This window comes from Pithys albifrons, chromosome 8 (assembly GCF_047495875.1).
Source record: "Pithys albifrons albifrons isolate INPA30051 chromosome 8, PitAlb_v1, whole genome shotgun sequence".
NCBI lineage: Eukaryota > Metazoa > Chordata > Aves > Passeriformes > Thamnophilidae > Pithys > Pithys albifrons.
This window is the reverse complement of record NC_092465.1, coordinates 21,489,354-21,503,548: the sequence shown is the minus strand read 5'-3', so window position 1 is coordinate 21,503,548 and position 14,195 is coordinate 21,489,354. Positions and strand designations below refer to the sequence as shown.

At 42.4% G+C, this 14,195-nt stretch overlaps 1 protein-coding gene across 2 annotated transcripts in view; it reads right to left on the bottom strand.

The window, feature by feature from the left end:
• The window catches only part of ITGA6 (integrin subunit alpha 6), a 42,941-nt gene extending 29,005 nt beyond the window's left edge, over positions 1-13,936 (bottom strand). Inside the window, exon 1 of one of the 2 annotated variants that reach the window (XM_071562631.1) lies at positions 13,690-13,936. In XM_071562631.1, coding sequence (XP_071418732.1) covers positions 13,690-13,850 — 161 coding nt within the window. In that variant the 5' untranslated portion in view covers positions 13,851-13,936. The remainder of the gene's footprint in view (positions 1-13,689) is intronic. The other variant, XM_071562630.1, reaches the window with a different exon arrangement.
• Positions 13,937-14,195: the final 259 nt, after the last annotated feature.

Sequence of the window (14,195 nt, the reverse complement as noted above, 5' to 3'; positions counted from 1 at the left end):
ATTTTCACATACAGGCAAAATAGTCAGTGGTGTAAGTAATTTCCAATTTTGCAGCCTTCATTGAGCACAAATGTTCAATTTAATGTTGCTGTTCTCAGATAACAACGCTGCCGCCGCAGACTTTGCACTTCATTATGTTTTCAGAAAGACTCCATAACATACAAAGAGAGCAAATTTGGAAAGTGACGAAGCTAAAGGCTATGAAATGTCTCCACCCCTGACTAGACAGTCTCCTGCATCCTTTTTCTATCCCAGTCCCAGTATCTTCTTGCAAACAGTTTCACTAGATTGAACAAAATAAAAAGAGTAACTAGCTCTAACCCATACTTAGATTAAAATTTACCACCAAAACACCAGTCACAGTCACTAGATATCTATCAAATGTTTACAACCTCCAGGCAGAGACCCCTGATCACAATGTGGACATCTACAGTGATGGGAACATCTAACCACCACTGTATTTCACATTACTGAAGCTAGTCAATGTGACAGACACTGCATTTGAATACCGGTGGCACAACCCCCCCTTTGGCTTCCCACAGCAGAAAGAAGTCACAGTACAAGAGCATCATAGACTCATTAGCACAAAGGTTGTCACTTCATACACTTGGGCTAACGGGAACTGGAGCCATGAGACCAGACTCCTCCAAAGACAAAACCTTCTCTCGGCAAAATACAACCAGTAAAACTGTGTGAGCAGAGAACTTGCTCATGATGCTTTTTACAGAGACACTCACCACAGCCAGTGTGTTACTAACACCTATTTTAAGTGACCGAATACTCTCCTGATCTGCTACTCCACAGCTACATTTTGGAACTACCAGCACAAAGCCATGGCCAAGTACACCATTAATCTCTGTTGCCTGGAGTCTTGGCACTTGAAGGATTGGGATTTTTGTTTTATTCATTAGGCCTTTTTTAGGAAACGGATCATGACAGAGACTGGGAAAAGAAGCCAAAAGCAGCATAAGGACAAGGGCAAGCTACTACAAAGCAAAACTGGAACTACAAAGATACCTGTTGTTCTGGAAAGGCCACTTGACTTTCTTAAAGTCACATGGAAAAATAAACCCTTTCCCCTCACAGTCAAGAGCGCAGCCTGTATGGATTTGAAACAGAGCTTTGCAGATTTCATTTCCACTGGTATAAGTCATTTTTCTTAGAAGAAATGGTACAGTCTGCACCAAAGTTGTGTTTCAAAATCCAGTTTTCCATTTCAGACACAACTCTCTGGTTTTAATCGGGAGATAACTCAGTTTTGCAAAACACTGCTGTTGCCAAACAAAGTGAAACCTATATTTTACTTATATATTTAATTTCTCCCTTACCAGCTATACATTCCTTCTGATTTAACAGAAAGAGTACCCATGCCAAGAACAGACCTGAATATGAAGTGGTACTGTAAAATACACAGTTTTATAATTAATTATGATAAACTTATGTAAGAAATAATGTTAAAGGGATTTTTATTCAGATTTTTCTAACATGTAGTGGCTGACACTGCATGAAATCCTCTCATAATAGCATGCAGTTTAACTCAAGGATTGACAAGCACACTATTTTAGGAAACAAACTTGGGAGCTGAGGCACTTCCAGCCCAGCCCAGCCCCTGCCCACAGCCACCTTGTCTCTGCACTGGACTGACTGAACCATGCGAGTCCAGTTCCCTGAGCATGACCCAGCCACGGTGTACTAAAGGGCAGATCCTGAGAGCTGCAGAACAAGCAAGGACAGCTGCGGTAAAAGCAGGGCTGACCCAGTAGTATCTGCAAGCACAGAGAGTGAACTGCCCATCCCTGCTGCCCCCACGCCCCAATCCTGCTCTCCCACCAGCAGCACCCACACACCAGGGCCCTGGTCCACCCCGTGCTGCCCCAGCTCCTGGCGCAAAACGGGCTCTAGAGAAGCCACTGCTACATAAAGCAGCAAGTCACCACACAGCATCTCCATTTGAAGCTCATGAAAAATGAAAGAAGTATCACGTCATCTATTAGGCATACGTTTCAGAAAACAGACATGGAAGCAATCAAAATATGGCAACAGATTGAAAAAAAAATCTGAAAGGGCAGTGCACCCAGGCAGTATCTGAAGGCACTACTTGTTAGAGAGGTAACAGCCTTAACAGGCATACACTGTTCATCAATGTGCTAAAAGCCTTTTTTTAAAAATTGCAGGTGTTCTAATACATCACAAAACAAATATTTGGGTTGAAATGTCATTCCTCTATTTCCTTGACTGAATGAAGTACATCAGTTACATTTGTAACCTTAATAAAAACCTTAAAGGGCATGAAAGAAGTACAGCAAGAGGGCAGACATTTCACTGTAGAATCGATGGGCAATACAACACACTACAGCAACTGATCCCACAGCCCTGCAGTGTTTTAAGAGCAACTGCTCCCCAGCTAACACAAGCCATAGTTTCTTCACTCAGACATCCAATTATGAGATTCCTCCTGCTCCTCCTTTTCCAGACTGACCATCGTCTCCCTCCAAATTGTAGGGAGAAAACCAAAACAAGTAGAAACCTTCTGCACTAGATACACAACCACAGAACTGGTAATATGTGACTCTGGCAGATTCATGGTCTGAACAGAAGCTCATCACATACCAACCATTAAAACATAACCCAGCACCCCAAGGGGAAGCTCTCCCACACCAGACTAACACTGGCACTCTTGAGATAAGCTGTGCCTGCCCAGGTGCCATCATAAGGCCATGGACTATGGAGAAGCACCCTGTGGAAGCAGGTTAAAGAACTCAGTATGTGTAGAAAAAGCACTTAGTTCCTGACACGTAATCCCTAATAAATGTTTTATAGAGAACAAGTACACAGCCAGCCATAAAACACTCATTGTGACAGCCAGAAGTCACTTGCACATTACAGTTCAAATTGGTCTTTTAGTTTTAAGCTCATCATAGCCCCGGGTTAAACACCTATAAAGAGTCCACAGTTCAAGACTTTTCTTCAAGCCGTCAACTTAGTGACAAAAGGTGTGTCACTGGGTACATGACACATAGTCCCTCCATGCCTTCAAATTAACTGAAAGCCCAGGCGTTCAAATCACTTAGAACATCACTCCAGTAAGGTATGTTTGTAGGAGATACAGGTCATACACATACCTATGTAGTTGGGATGCTCAAAAAGTCCTTTTTTAATGTTCCATGCAGATACTGAAACGCTGATCAAACAGATCAAAATTAAATCATAGATTCACAAGAAGCTTCTCCATATACACAACTGTGGAAGACGAAACTCTTTTATTTTACTATGAATAGCAACATTACAAACTCCGAGAATTTCAAGCAGCTTTAAGAACTTAAGAACAAAATTTTTCTGTTTGCAAAATAATTTGAGACTGTGCCAAGAAACCCACTGCATTCTCTTCCTCTACATACTGCTCCTCCTCCACATGCACACAGACTTCCTTTTTACATGCCTCCCCTCACATATACACTTTTTCTTTCACCACTCCTCACACTCCCACTTGAGCAGAATTTGGAATGAATTAGTTGTTTTCAGGTATTTTTAATGTCCTTTGTTCCTGTAGGCTGCAAGCTGTGCAAACAGTATTGCAGGTATTACTGGGAGTGGATCTGATCTGACCACAACAAAAGTATTCTTCCACTATATGCAGGAACACAGTTTAGCTGGGAAGAGGGAGGAAACATCTTCAGCAATATTGTGGGACCACACTACATAATTATCAAACATTTCTCTAGTGTATCTAGAAAGATAAACTGAGTGGATGAAAAGATTACAGGGACTCACACAGTTATGCTGCTTTTGAAGTAGCAACTACAGGAGTAGACTAAGTAAGAAAAAATATACCAAATTTATTTTAGTATCTTTGGCCAAGAGAATAATGTAATTTTCACTTGAGGTTTTTCCACAGTAAACAAGCATAGATAATTAAATATGAGCCAGGATGTTTTCACACACTCTGCTAGACAACATCTGACGTAACCAGCAGATTTAACGGCTATGCAGCCAACCAATCTTTGCAATTCCCACAGCAGAGCACTGTGAGAAAAGCAATAAAAAGGACACAGAAAATTCAGCTACACATGATGATAGTGTCCTTGCTATCAGCAACAGCTGGATGCCACTTTTGACCATTTCCAGGACAAACATATACCTTTGACCCACACATGTGCTGCTGAGCAAACAACTTCAGCCATTACGGGGGGAGTCATTCCAGTGTATCTGCAATCTTGTTTTCCTTTGCTTTTTAAAGATCTGTGTTTTTATAGATTTTGAGGAAGATGACAATGCCAGGTGAAACAGGCAGAGGCTAAGCACATACTGCTCTATTTTAAAAAATGTCATCTTCACTAAACCAGAAATAACATTCAGTCTCTCTATGAAATTCTGCCATTCCTACAGACACTGGCTATGAGCAAACTCAACAATGCTGACCATTCCTATCTACTGTTCCTTATTTATTAAAAGATACCCAAATTCCTTGAAAGTAGAAAACAAATGCAAGGAATACAGCTAAAAAGCATTGTAAAAGCTTGCTAGCTGACAGCGAAATCCAGGGCAGGGTCTGTCCATTTTACCCTGAAGGGTCTAGAGTACATTTTTAACTTGTAGATGGCATCTTGACAGGGTGCATCCTGCGAACTCCTCTTTCTTTTGTTCTTGATTCTGAAGACCTTTTCCCTCCTAAACACAGTCTAAACATGACAGGAAATGACATATTTTTACATGTAGTTCTTTAAGAGGAAACAAGAAAAACAGCCAACACTCCAACAGAGCAAAAATGGTCAGTGCATACTAGTAAATACTCCAGAAATCACAACATAAGAACCAGTAACTTCTGCCTTTTATTGTCATTTTGATACCAAAAAAAAAAAAAAACAACTCTATCTCAGGTACTTCACAGCAGAATGTGTCTGGCCTGCTCTTAACTAAACCAACATAACTGGAATGCTCTTTTCCAAAGTAACTGCTATGGAATTCTCAGAATAATCATAGAAAATGTGATACTCCCAATACCTTACATTCAAGGGAAATGCGTTTTACCCCGCGTATAGTACATTTTACACTAAAGTTGCGTAAGAAGCTTTATTAACCTATGGTATGTTTACTTTTCACATACAGAATAATTCCCTTAAAAATGGAAGTAAAACCTTTTCTTTTTCATGTTCATGTTTGCTCTTCTAAGATATATTACTCTCCCATTACTTTCAAAGCAGCAACCTGCTTACATATATCCAAATAAAAAAATATTCGATGCTAATTAATCAATTATTCAATGTTTTCAGACCATTCTGTACAGTTCTTTCTTCAAATATTCCTGTGCCTCTTCTTACTGTACCTACCCTAAGTACCACTGTATGGTGTTAATTTTCCAGCTAATGTTTCACAGTGCAGACCACCATCTGCTCATTAAATAATATGGATCTTTACTGACTTGTTTTCAAATAGCCATTTGCTCAGTAGTCTCATCTCAGATTCACCCATTCCACTGAAAACATCCTCAAAATGTGGCATTTTTAGTTATGTCTACAATGATCCATCTAGACCTAGGCCAGTTCTGAAACATTTAAACAACAGCTGATTTTAAACAGCAGTCCTTTGGAAACAAATGAGGTGCCTCCTCTGAGAGCTTACCAGACTGTGTTCCTTAGAAAACTGACACACAGGGGTGGAGTGTAACAGAGGAGAAAAGAATTGGTCCATGCTGACTGGTGAACAATCTACTCCTGTAACATGCCAGACAACCCAATATGCTAATCTGGAAAATGTTCCGTTTTATTTGGTGGAGAAACCAGACAGCAACAAATTAGATCAGTAAACAATTATCCTCTGCTTGTTAGGCCTTAAGAAAAAATATTTATAAGTCAAACTACTGTCCCAGTTCTGCATACATTTTTCGTTATGGTTTACAAATGAACACTAGCAACATTAGTAACATATATTACAGAAAACTGTACTCATCTTAGCAAGCATCAAAACAGTGATTTTTTTTCTCCCCTGTGTTCCTATTTTACAGCAAAAGAAATAACACCAATACAAATTACACTGAGATTTTTGTATGAAAGATCCTATACAACTGCAGAACATTTATTAAAGGACAGTTAAGAGTAAAGAAACTTCTCAGAAACATCAATAAAAATGTTTAATTAAATAACACCTGATAGTCATGCTACAAAGATTTACATTTGTCTTGTACAGTTACAGGTGAGATCCATCAAATCATCCAGGCGCAGACTGATGAGAATATCCAGAATTTCTGAAGATACAATTCAGATTACTTATTATTTCCTGACTTGGTACAAGTAATTTTTCTACTAGATTGTAACAAAAGAAGGGATTAATTAGGACTCCGTACAGGGGAACAGTATTTTAAACAGTAGATGATGCAGTTCATGAAACTTCACATCTTCATGAAGACAGATCCATACCTGATGGCAGGGTTGCCTTATAGTTTATTCTTTAAGCACATGCCAGCTAAAGAGTCTTACTCACCATCAAGGTAGACAGCACAAGTGGGAGATTGATACAGGCATTGTAGCATCTCTCCCAGTAACTCAGACCTGGCAGCGACTCTGTGCCCAGTACTACCAGTACATCTCACCTCTCTCCACACACTTGTTTGAAAGCTCTTTGCTGCTCTAAAGGCCTCAGAAAATTTGGAAAATGAAAACAGAAACCAAAAGAAAACTATATCCTCAAATAAAAATGCTAAATTTTATTATTCCAGCACATAGATAATATAACAATACAGTGTTCCCTTTAATGCCTCTGTTGCAGAAGGACTCCTGGCACATCTGTTCCAAATCCTGCTGCTTTAGAACTGAGCAGAACACAGAAAACAGGCCTTGTGCTGTACATGATATAGACTTACAGATACTTGAATGGTTCATTCAACACCCTTGTATCTTGATCAATATTCTCTCTGTCTGCCTTGCTTTCTACCCTTATGCAGCTGATGGGGTCACATTTTAAGTTTAAAGAGCAACATCAATTTTCTTCTGCCAGTCCGTCCATAAGACCAGGACAGCGATGAGCTTCGAGAAGCTGCCTGCCAGCTGAAGCTTTCAGGATGGCAACATCACAGAGAGCCTTCATCCTTTGCTCAGCTTCAGCCCACACAGCTGTGAGACACAGCAGAGCACACACACAGCATCCCACCTCTCACTGCACAGAGAGAATTGCAGAAAAAATGCTTCCCCAGCTCACTCCTACCTCAGGTTTTAGACATTTCAGTGTTATGCTCTTAGTCCACCCAACTTACAGCTACAGTTCTCAAAGTGAATACCTCAGACTAGCGGATACAGCAGGACTTCCACCCCCCACCCCCCTAACCCTAACCCTTTCCTCAACAGAATATATCACAGACAGTTGCATCAGAGGCTTTATGTCAGACATGCACACAGACACATCTACTTTGCCCATCCATGTGTCTGCATCAGCTGAGTGAAATGGAAGAGGCTAGCTGCTGGATCTTTCCAACTGTGAGCCCTCCCCTCAGTACTTTTCTGCCCAGGCTTTGGGCATCATTAAGCAGAGCTGTCAGAACCCACAGACCCTGCTCAAGAACACAACAGCTTGTCAAGGAGAATGCTTTCCCTCTGTTCTTAACTCATGTTTTGTGCAGTTCATTAGTTTTTATTTGCTTTAGCAAAGAAAACAGCCTTTCTCCTCCTTCCCAAGATTAAGGTCTGTCCTTGTCTGCATTGTGTTATTTTGTTCCAGTTACACTGTTTTAACCTTGCTTGTTTTAGAGGATGCAAGATTCAAGTTTTTTTTATCTGAGACACGTTTTATACATTGACCACAATGGTGCTCAATAGGCAAGCACATGCTGTGTTCACTGGGGTTGATTTATATCCTAATACTATTTAATAAGAATTACCTGGTATAAACTGCATTGGTTTAGAAAGCAATGACCACAATAGACTTGGACTAGAGGAACTTAAAGCAATTTTGGTTGATGGTGCCACTTGTATTTTAAGGCTCTTGGAATGGCTTGGCAAGTCCATGTTTTACACAAAGTAACAGCTTACAGAACACTCTTCTCTTTCCAAACACAGCCTGAAGAGAGGAATTTGTGCCTCCTCAAACTTCCACTCCCATCTATTGGGACGTTTAAAAATAAGAAAGCATAGGCCAAAATGCTTCTAAACCTGTCATCACCTCTACCCTGTAAATGGTATGCTGTAGCAACCCTGAAGACATGGTACCTCCTCCATTAGAAACTGCTGCACAATCAGGCTCGGCACCAGTAAACCAAAAAGCTATGAAACCAAGAAGTTGTATCAGGTACAAGCACCTTCCAGTAAGAGCATAATTTTACGAGCTCTATTTGAAGCTGGTGGCATAGGCTGTTTCTCAAAGCTGGAGTCTGCAGATAAGGCCATTTATCATCACTGCTGACCAAAGGCATATGCTACAGTCCTTACTCATGGAAAGCTCCCACTAGCACAGCAGTGAATTTTGTTAACTCTTAGTAACGCCAGCCTAAAAAACAGTAACACAACTACCACAGGGTTACTCAAGATTCTTATGCAATTACCGGTGACCAAAGGCAAAAATGTTATCTGAACAGTATATGACCTCTTGATAAAAAGGGTTCTCAAGGAGATGGAGGACTGGGATAAGAGGTTTGCCACTTACCATGTGGGAAGGTTAAGCTTTACACTATGAGCGTCTGTCTCACCAGTTAATGCTAAAGTGAAGCTGAACCTGTGAACTCACACAGCTAATGACAAAGGACTGCACCACAACGTATGCTTTCTGACACAACCTTTTCAGAGCTACCTGAACTAAACTGTCCTGATAGAAGCACATTTTTGCTGTAGGACCCTATGACTACACTACTGCCTTGCAGGCTCTGCTCCCCTTCAACTCTGATGAAAGTGGTTACATTGGTGCAATTTCCCGCTGCCTATCAGCTCAATGCTGTTTCATCCTTCATGCCTTACCAGGGTACTGCAGGACTTTGCGCTCAACTATTTCCTGTTCCTTTGAGGAAAATAGGTGAAAAAAACATCCCAAAAGGGAGTCAGCCAGTGACAAATATACAATAGAGTTTTCAATCTTTTGTATACTGACCCGCAGACTTGTCAGCAGTGTCTCTGCCACTGATAACCAACAGCACAACTCAAGCTCAGTACTGGGAAAAAGCTTGTCTTCTGCAGTTTGACTCCTTCTATAACAACTACACATTCTTTCCCCTTATACAATGTAAATTTATCTTCTTATTTCTTTCACCCATGACATTAGTATGATGTATCTTCTTTTCAGAAATCTATCCCTTACCACTACAGGGCAACTCTTAAAACTACTCCTCCCTCCTCCTTCACAACTTCATTTGAGTTCGATGTTTGCCACAGGACATCTTATCTTAAACATAGTAAAACTTCTCTACTATCACAAATTAAGAAAGCAAATAAGCATACTAAGCAGGTTATGCAAGAATAGTTTGAATAGACCAAAAAAAACAAAGAGACACTGAAGAAATGAAAATACATGTAAAATGAGATAGTAAGAATGCAGTCTAAAAAAAGGAAATTTATTATAAATCCCTTTTTTTGTCAGAAGCAATTAAACTAAAAGTAAATTAAACTACATTTAAGATCATCACTATTAGAGCTTTTAATCCTGAATATGTAAACATCTGCTGTTATTAATTCAGTCCACCTGAAGTCTGAATTACACTACACCACCTCTGCAAGCACAAACGGTCACCTTTCACTGCAGAGCAGCATAATCCAGCTCTTTGTTGCTGGAGCAAAGTGTCTGTGAGCCCCAGCCCTCAGACAGCACGGAAGCACTGGCTACACACCACTGAGGCTGCACTGCAGCAGCACAGCAGTGTCAGCAGCCGTGCTGACCGAAGGCAGCTTTGTTACGCATTGATAGAATAGAGCGGCTCACAGGAGAGATGTGCAGAATCAGCAAAACTGGCACATGTAAAAATTTCAAAAAGACACTGAGATTTTCAGGACTTTATAACTGCTAATGGTCAGTGCAGCCTTGACATAAAGTGCCTATCCACAGCTTTCAACAACACAGCTTTACAGCTAATGGGAAGATCCTGAATGATGATAACTACAATTTCTTCCTTTTTTTGCCTTATACAATAACAAGAGGACTATATGAATTCAGTTCTATAGTTCTACTGAAAATAACATCAGATTTACATGCAAGTAAATCCTTGTAGGTCCCTTGCTACTCAGGATATTCAGTGATTGTATCATTCTAAACCATAAGTAAAGAAGGGCCAAGAGGAGTTAAGTTTACAGTTGGATTTTATCTTAAGGGTCCTTTCCAACACTAATGATTCTGGGATTCTGTGAAAGTTACATACAAATTTAAGTATTCTTGATACTTCTGTTTTAATTCGATATCTTTGCTTAAATCATCATGAATTACAAACAAATGGACCAGAACAAACCTGCTTGACATCTTACATGGAGTATGCATACATAAACTCCATTTTTATATATATTCTATACATATAAAATTACACTTGTGACTACATGCACTACATGTGTAGTGACTAGCTAACAATCATATATTTAATATAATAGTAACATACTTATAATATAGAGTCAGTGTAGTGCCCATCTTCGGATGCTGGATACACTCACATTCAATCACAGGACTCCTTACATTACTTCGATAGCTATGCTGTCCCTGAGTCTCAGGTCCCTCCAAGTTACAAATCTTCTTCCAGTCTGCAGATGAAATGCATTGCTGCTGTGCCACCACCCGCCTGCAGAACCAGAGCTCCCTTTCATCATATTGACAGATTACAAACAGAACAAACACAGGGCAATAAGCCCAGCTCTCTTAGAGCTCCATTAGTCTTTTCTGCTGCCTGACTGACTGTGCTTGACAATGAACCAGAACCATACACAGAAATTCAGGGAGGCTGCCCTTGGTACCTCCAACATTAATGTTCCAGGTGCACATTAACATTCCATTCATCTGTCTTTCACACCCACATGGCATTAGCAGTCGACTTTCAGTCACTGTAAATTACAGTTTTTCTCCTCACCAGCAAACCTCCCAACTTTTCTAACCGGAGATACTCACAAACTAGAACAAAATCTTGTTGCTAGTCCATGGCCTTATACTCAGCACCATTTACAACCACAGTAAAAGCAAATGGACAGTTATCTACCCATACTGTTGGGAGTTAAGTAATTCCTCATTAGCAAACATGGCATTTGTAGCATTAAAAGATTGCCATTCGAAGCTAATATGCAATCTACAATATCCTGTGACTAAGAAAAACAGTGATCAAAAGTAAATACCATGTTTAATCAAATGCTATTTCAACTGTACCTTTATTTGCCACACTTCCTAGTCTTCCTCCACCCTCATCTTTACAGAGGATTGTTGTGTGAGGAAGAGGGAACCATTTCACTTAAGAACTACTTAAGTGAGGCAAGAGAAAAATTACACATCGTTTAGTTTGTTTTATCAAGCCTTACTCCAAGCCACAGACTAAACTAGCCCTTGAATACATTTCATGTATTTCAGCTTCTCTCATTTTCTTGTTTTTCTGAAGGTGGACTGATCTTGCATGGTTGTTACAACCTGTTCCTAATTTTGTAAAACTGAAGGGGCAGAAGGGTGCTCGGGCTGGCAGGTTTTTTTGAAATGAGGGTCCCACCAGATGTCCACCCATGTCACTTAATTAAGTTTCAGCAATGAAATGGGATTTGTGTACTTTTGTCAACTAAACAGCATTCACACGCAAACTGCAACTGAGTTTTGAAGTCAGCTACCATTCAAGAAGAAGGGGTAAAATAAATACTTCTGACTAAGAGACCTGTACATAAAACGATTTTTGCAGCAGAGGTAAGACAGACCAAGATGTACCTGGGAATGCAAAGGTATTGCAACCCTGATAATAAACTACTAAAATTCCTGCTGTTACAGATAACAAGTGTCATAGAGGTTATGAGGCATACTTGCTTCTCAGTAGGAGACCTCAGTATAACCTCCACTGACATAACCTTCCACTTTCCCTAAGTATCTGGACAGCAGACCCTGTTCCATCCATGAAGAGTCAATCAATCTAGAAACCATACGCCATTTCCATGGAAGACATGATACAAATACTTAGGTATTAGTTCAACATAACTCACTTTTATCTGATAAAAAAAATGCAGCCCAACATGGGAGGCTTCACTTCAAGTCTTGACATCAAAATTCCCATTTGTTTTGTAAGACAGAACTCACACAAAACAAGCTAAACAGATCAGCAAGTCTTGTTCTCTTACAGACAGAAAAACAATGCTCAAAGTGACTACAACATGTCTGTTTTACATAAAAGGTTTCATTCCAAGAGTACTACCTATCCATGAGCCACCCAGGGTAGCAGTCTACTTCTTCATGCTAAAACCCATGGATTTGAAAAACGGCCAAAACATCTCATACTCAGAATGCATGTCACTATAAAACACAGTTTGTCTAGTCTGGTTTTGTCTCTGATAGAGATCCTTGCTTCTCATGAAAGCCTGGATTCAGAAAGTCACGTCAAGGCAGATAGCATCTGGCTCTGCTCTGTCCCCAGATCTGAACTGCCCGAGGAAGCACTTACTATACATACAATACAGAACTTTCATGCCAATAATCTCTGAGGCATTTCAGCCAAATAGTACAGACTAGCTTGAATACTGTGACTGCCCTTGTTTCTACTGACTTCTCAGTAATTGGCTTTCTGTCTCTGCATATTCCGACACATTCATTCTACCAGTACTGACAATACAATGGGAAGTTAACAAGTTTCAGGCACTGCTTTCTTAGTAGCACTAAAACGAGGCCAATGCAAGAGTAATCCTGTCAAGAATTAAGATAAGGGCCTCTGAAAATGAGCACACAGATTAGTGTTTCATTCTTTAGGATGCTATGGGTCATTTTGTCTACTGATAGAAGGTGAAACACGTATATTTGTTATTTACACTCCTCCACACACTGTAATTTTAATGAAATCACATATGAAGGTAAGTGTGAGCCAGAAGAGATTTTTAAGTAAGTTTACCGTCTAACTTTAGGAAAAATATTATTCCTTTCCAGCTTCCTTCTCCCACTAACTATAAACGACAATGGGCGTGTCTTCCCTTCATTTAAAACGAAATACTTGGGGAAGGGGCATTTATTTAACAACAATATTTTATACACACACTTGTCCAGCACCATTGGATAGGGTGGGGTCCAGCACTGCTCAGCTATGGACACAAAGCAGCAAGGATGCTGAACTTGTACAGAGGATCCTTACTTTGCTGTCTGAATTTCCCAGAATAAGCGCCTAGCTTTCACACATACGCCACCAACATCGATGTATTTTTCCTTCCTTGTATCACCTCCCATCTGCACTCCCAGGCAGGTGCCCCCTTGAGGTTACGGGAGGCTGGGGGGGCACATGGCGAACAAACCCGAGATCGGGGCAGGCACGGGCGGATCGGGTCGGCGCTGCCCCGGCCCGCTGTCCCCACTTCCCCAGTCCCGCTTCCCGTGCCGGCCCCGCCGCTCCGGCTGCCGCGGCAGGTGCGGCCCCGGCCCCCCGAGCGCCCCGCGCCGCCCGGCCCCGCTCCCCGCCGCACACGCAGAGGGCTGGCGGTCCCGGCCCGCCCCCGGGGGAAGTTTCCCGGCGGTGGGAAGGAGGAGTGTCCCCGCAGACGGCCCGGGACGGGGCCGGGCGGGGCGCTGAGCACTTACAGCCGTTTGTCCTGCGGCTGCAGCTGCCGGTGCATGGCCAGGGAGAAGCCGAAGAGACTGCCCGGCTCCCCGCTCCAGCTGATCACGTTGTCCGTGTCCAGGTTGAAGGCGCCGGCCAGCGCCGGCAGGAGCGGCAGGTAGAGGAGGAGCGCGGCCGCCATCTGCTCCGGCCAGGCACGGGCACTGGAGCGGGAACGGAACCTGCCGCCAGCGCCGCTCCCCGCGCTCAGCTCAGCGCGCCCGCCGCGCCCCGCCGGCCCCGGCCCGCCCCGCCCCGCCCTCCGCGGGTGCCCGGCCCCCAGCGCGGCGGGCACGGCACCGCAGGGCAAGGCAAGGCAAGGCACGGTACGGCGTGTCCCCGGGGCTGGGCCCTTGCCGGGGGCGTCGCCCCGCCCGCGGGTCGCACGCCGCTTGCCGGGGCCCGCGGGGGACACCGCCGGCCGCGGAGCCGCCTCGAGGCCTCTGCCCTTCGTGACGGAAAAGAAAACCCTGCCGGGGGCGGGTCA